Source organism: Grammomys surdaster, unplaced genomic scaffold (assembly GCF_004785775.1).
Source record: "Grammomys surdaster isolate TR1022 unplaced genomic scaffold, NIH_TR_1.0 251, whole genome shotgun sequence".
Taxonomy (NCBI): Eukaryota; Metazoa; Chordata; class Mammalia; order Rodentia; family Muridae; genus Grammomys; species Grammomys surdaster.
The window spans coordinates 2,618,363-2,624,191 of record NW_021604692.1 but is presented as its reverse complement, the minus strand read 5'-3'; the positions used below and the strand labels follow the sequence as shown (position 1 = coordinate 2,624,191).

At 45.7% G+C, this 5,829-nt stretch overlaps 1 protein-coding gene across 2 annotated transcripts in view; it reads right to left on the bottom strand.

Annotated features, from left to right (window-relative positions):
* Positions 1–453: 453 nt before the first annotated feature.
* The window catches only part of Kif3b (kinesin family member 3B), a 41,144-nt gene continuing 35,768 nt past the window's right edge, over positions 454–5,829 (bottom strand). For both annotated transcript variants that reach the window (XM_028774978.1, XM_028774979.1), the window contains 2 exons: positions 4,092–4,270; positions 454–3,799 (listed from right to left, as the gene is read on the bottom strand). In XM_028774978.1, coding sequence (XP_028630811.1) covers positions 3,703–3,799; positions 4,092–4,270 — 276 coding nt within the window. In that variant the 3' untranslated portion in view covers positions 454–3,702. The remainder of the gene's footprint in view (positions 3,800–4,091; positions 4,271–5,829) is intronic.

Below are 5,829 nucleotides of genomic sequence, written 5' to 3'. Positions count from 1 at the left end.
AATCTTTTGGTTTCCTGATGGTAAACAACAAAAGACATTTTGTTTTTTAAAAGAATATGGGTATATTTTAAAGTAAACTGTATCATGTATAATACCTTTAAAAGAACTTTAAAAAGCAAAGTTTGAAGTTGAAAATTCGCATGCCTCTTGCCCAGGCCCAAGTAACTCAGGACGGGAACTACTACAAAAACATGACACATAGTTTCTGTCAGTCCTTCCTTCCTTTTAGTGAGGTCTTTCTTGCATGTTAGGAGGAGCTCTTCCTCTAAGCCACACCTCGGCCCTGCCCTCAAGTCACTCTCCAAGCTGTACTGTAAATGTCCACATTACAATTCAGTGCGGACATTCTCCTCCTAGTCTGAAACTACAATAGTTTAAATGCTGAAAGGAAATCACAGCGTATTAGCTACAGGCAAATCATTTTAAAAGGCACTAATCATTTACAAGGACACCTTTTTGTAGATACAATAAATCTGATTGATTTTTATTACACATTTTAGTTTAGAATCACGTTTACATCGATAGACAAAGAGATAATACAAATAAATATCAATTGTAAAACTTAACGAGTCCCAAGTACTGGCACATCCTTATCTAAAAGACAGCCAAAGAGAAGGTCAAGATCAATAGTAACTCCAAAGAGCCATCAAGCCCCGCCTCCTGCCTGCCCACATCACTGCTTTCATAAATAACCTCAGAAACATTTCATTCATGAGATGGGCAGAGAGGAAGGTGCTGGAATCTGAAAGTACCAGACCCAGACTTGCATGGTAACTGTGGGGCATGCTGTTCTTACCTAGTTCCCTCTGAGATTTTTCATTATGGCTTTTGGAGTACATTAGTGGCCCCATTTCATTTATGGATGGTGTCTGGATGGTCTAAGATGTTCACAGTACCCCTCAAACTCGAGAGGCAAAAGGGAGGCAGAACTGTAGCCTATGTTATCAGGGAATTGACGCTTCTCAGAAACTTGGCAGAGTCTACATTCAGTGAAGGAGGACTTAACAAGAGTCGGGAAGAGCAGACAAATGGCCCGTGCCTGAGCTGGACTGCACTCTGGCACCCTGGGTCACGGAGATGTGGGTGGAACAATTCAAGCAGCATGCAGGCATCAGACAGGGAGCAAGTCAATGCAGGTCAGTCTCAGAAAGTGCTTCATGCCTATGGTTTAGGGACTCTGATTTTGACTGGAAAGATCTGCAAATTGTGTCATTTGATACAATTTCAGATACATTCTGCTGAACAGAGGAAAAGAGTCCCGAGAGGATTGTATGCGCAGCCTCAAACTCCTCCCAGATGGTCTTCTTAGATCCTTTTAAAGACTTGCTTCTAGACTACAGTAGCTACTGCAGGCATGGAGGCCTTCCAGCATCCCAGATAACTAACAGCATAAAGCTTTGGTCCCTCAATGAGCTTGATATATCCTCTATACTCTTGGCTTAATTCAGAACTCAAAGCAGCAGCATTCTGGGGGAAGCAAGACATTTTTACCATCTGCTCTCTTCAGTATCGGATCCGTATTGAGAAAAGAGAAGCACCAGAGGCTGCCCAGGAAGGGACAGCTTCATCACCACATGGGTGGCCTTCTACTTGGTGTCCACAGACCACTGTAGGAACCCAGCAGAGGACAGGGCAAGCTTGCTTTAATAATCATGTCTTCCAGATGGTTTTTTCTTTTGCTTTCTTGGAAAAGTTCCGTATGTTACTTAACCCCCGCCACTATCACATTAACTACTTCAAGACACCAGTATTAAGGTATGATAGTACCCGAAGTTTGCAATCCTTTGTTTTGGTACACAAATGTTTTCAGCCTACAGAATTTAGACTAGCTGTGAGGAAATGTAAGAGAGACAAGTATCACCAGCAAACAGCCATCTTAGAGCACACATCTCCTCATTTGGTTCCTAGTCAAACAAGCAAACTCTTAGGACATAAGTAAGGAGCAGGGTTTGAGACCAAGAAAGATGTTCTATCCCAGGGACTGCGTAATAGGGCTCTGGGTTCAGAAAGGAAGCTAGCATGAAGATCCATGGATCTCCATGATACAGAATATCAAGACATTGCACTTTCCTCCTCCTTCCCATGGCTCTGTCCAGAAATGGACCTGGAGACCATGCAGCTGGGTTAAAACACATCTCAAGGCCCACCTGAGTCGCCATCTTTCTGAGGCACCATGCCAGCAAGGTACGCCAGTGTGGCAGACTTGAGGACTCAGACTGTCCCCTCAGGATTGGATCGTGGACTCAAGACACTTCATGGGGCGTGCTTCTAGACTGGACTAGCCATTCTGTGGGCCTTGAACACAGACAAAGGCAAATGCTGCATGTTGGAGTATTTCTAAAGCTCTTAGAGACACATCCAGAGCACAGGCACTAGTGTGCACACACGCCCCACACTCTCATGCATTTCTCTTGGGGAAAATGAGTAACTGTCACCTAATGACCAACATAAAGCAAAGCTTGAGGTGCGGGAACATGAAGAACTAAAACTTATAAATCAAACTAGTCTATGTAAACAGGAAGTGTGGCCTCCCCTCTGAGTCTATTCACTCGGAGCCTCTTCTTGCCAGCACCTAGGGCTCCTCTCCACCCAGGGGAGCCACACTTGTAGGAGTCAGTGGTTTCTGCTCCAGGCAGACAGGATTCCTTTGCTTCCATCTCTATCTTCCCTTCCTCCTGCTCTGAGTCTCCTGCCACTAGTCTGCATCTGCCTACTCATTCTTCTGTTCCCAGGACGGTATGGACCCAAATGGGGAATTCAGAAGTGAGCCTTGATAATGCCTTCCCCTAACTCTACTCCCATCAGAGAAGGCAGAGCCAGCTTCCCTTTTCCCACCTCGAGGCACACTCTATAGGCGTGCTCTGTATGTGGGTCTACACAAGTCTACTCAGCCAGAGCATGTGTACTTGGGGAAAGACGGTGACAAATGAAGAGTAAGGTGACATGGTAGATGGACATGGCACTGGTTTTATAGACTTAGGTCTTTAACAGGATGGTCATGGTTTTGAGATTTTAAAAAAGCTATTTCCCCAAACTCTCCCAGGAGACAAAGGGAATGTCTTTTCTATTGCTTCCAACACCAAGTCCTTCTGGAGCAGGAACTGGAAGCCACTGCCCCATTCAATGGATTCCAGGCAGATCTATTCCTACTGAGGGGCCCGGAAGCTGGATCGCATGCCCATCGTGCCATCCTGGGGCTTGGTTCCAAGTGAGATCTCTCATTTCACCTGACAGAGGCAGGCACCTATTCAAGTTCTAGGGCTTTCATTTCTCAGCCCTGCTGTCACTTTAGGGCGAGGCTCCACACACAGTCCTAAGGAGGCCTCGACTTCATATTGTTTAACAAGAAGGGAGGCTGGTGTAAAGAAGAGGCTAGAGAGGAGGAGAGGAAGGGAGGGTGGGGAGGGAAAGGGAGAAAGAAGGAAAGCAAGGTCATGGTCATTCTCTTGCTGTCCACTTGGACTTTGCGGTTTACCTTACCCATGCATTCTGAGATGCTAATTAAAGGACACTTCCCAGAGGAACTGAGTACCAGATCAGGACCAGCATGTTCGGGCAGACTAAGTTGGCTAATCTGCAAAGAGGCCATCACTCCTCCTCGGGGGAATGGTTCTGCGTTTAGGCTCAAGTCATCTCTGCAGTATTGTGCTCGCTCTTCTCTCAGAAGACAATGCTGTTCCCACACTGGGAGGGGGTGCTGGGTTACTTGGGAACCAGCCCCCGAGACTGTGGGTAAAACTGAGATGCAGGGTTTCCTGAGGAGGAAGAGGAGGATCCTGATTTCCTGCCACTCTTGGGCCTGCAAAAGTCAAACACATGTGGACATTACCAACTGGTGTGCACATTCCAAGGTGGCCATTCCTCGATGCTCTGAAAACCATTCTTTGAACTGTAAACCACTAAACTAACATGGCCCTCTGGGCCTGGCCAACCCACCTGCCAGGAGGAGGAGGGACGTGGGGTGCTCAGCAAGTGCAGGCCAGAATAAACAGGGACTAGGACCATGCCCTCCTGGGTGCTGGGATTAAAGCATTCACTATTACACTTAGCTCAAATGGCCTTTCAAACACAGGTCACTAGAAGGCACTCACCTGGCCTTGGGTTTTCTGTTTGCCGTGCTTTCAAAGGATGAGGCATCCACCTGTATCTCATCTTCATCCTGTAGAGCTGCATCCAGTGCAGCCTGGACCTTGGGAGAAATGGCTGGGCCCTCATAGTCTCTGGTGGTCCGGCTGGGCATATCTAACTCCAAAAGCATGATGTTCTCCGCCTGTGGAAGCACAGCAGTCATCAGCAAGTTCAAGGGAGCCAGACATCTTCTGAGAACAGAATTGCAAGCTACTTGCCACTAAGAGCCTCCCAGGAGGGCTGGCAAGATGGCTCAGCAATTAAAGGTGCCTACTCCCAAGCCTGACGGACTGAGTTCAGCCCTTGGAGCCCACAGAGTAGAAAGAGGATTTGACTCCAAGTTGTTTTCTGATCTGCATACACGTGTCATGACACACATGCACCCAAACACACACAAATAAATGTAATAGGAAAAAATGTTTAAAAGAGCCTGTCTGGAATAACAGAGTTGTGTGTGTATATACATTTGTGTTTATACATGTGTATGGAAGCCAAAGGTCAGGTGTCTTCTAATGTTCACTTTTTGCTTTTTGGGTTTCTAAAATTAATTAACTAACTAATTAATTAATTAATTAATCAATGTGCATTGGTGTCCTGCCTGCATGCATATCTGTGTGAGGGTGTCAGATCCCCTGGAACTGGACTTACAGGCAGGTATGAACTGTCCTGTGGGTGCTGGGAATTGAACCCAGGTCCTCTAGAAGAACAGCCAGTGGTCTAAACCACTGAACCATCTCTCCAGCCCTTGTGTTCTATTTTTCACACAGACTCTCACTGTAAAGCCTTGGCTGTGCTGGAACTCATTATGTAGACAAGCTAACCTCAAACTCACTACCAACGTCCTGTGCATCCCAGAGTCTGGGAACAGAGGAATCCACCAGCACATCCAACTTCACCTCCAGTTTTTGAGACAGGATATCTATGTGAACCTGATGTTATGTGAACCTGATGTTACCAGGTCAGCTAGACCAGCTGGTCAGCAAGCCCTGAACAGCCTCCTGCCTACCTTAGCACCAGGACTGCAGGTGCATACTGCAGCTCCCAGCGTCTCATATGGGTAAGTCCTTGAGCTTAAGTCCTCATGGTTGTATGGATAGCACTTTGCCAATTGAACCATTTCGAAACTCCAGAAAATATATGTCTTATAAAATTTTTCCTGGCAGGACTAAAAGTGATTTTTTTTGTTTTGTTTTTTTGTTTGGTAGGATATTTTTTGTTTTGTTTCATGGTTTCTCTGTGTAGCCCTGGCTGCCCTGAAACTCACTCTGTAGACAAGGCTAGCCTTAAACTCAGAGCTCTCACTTATGTTCATGAGTCATCTGAATTGAAATCCAGGTCAATGCTTCATTCCCTTTGTTACGGCCAATAAAAGCGCACAAATATCCCAATTCATGTACATTCATCAGCTGACAGACATTTGATTGGTTCTGAGTTTTAAATAATGGACAAAAAAACTGCACTGACAATACATCATATACAAGTTTTTGTGTGAACATGTGTCCTAGTTTTTCTATTATTGTGACAAATGCCATGGCCAACAATAATCTGGGTGGGAGGGGCAGGATTTATGTAAAATTCTTTAGTATTATAATGTTTCAGGCCACCTTGTATACATAGCATAGAAGATCACACACACAGAGAAGAAGAGAGAGAGAGAGAGAGAGAGAGAGAGAGAGAGAGAGAGAGAGAGAGAGAGAGAGA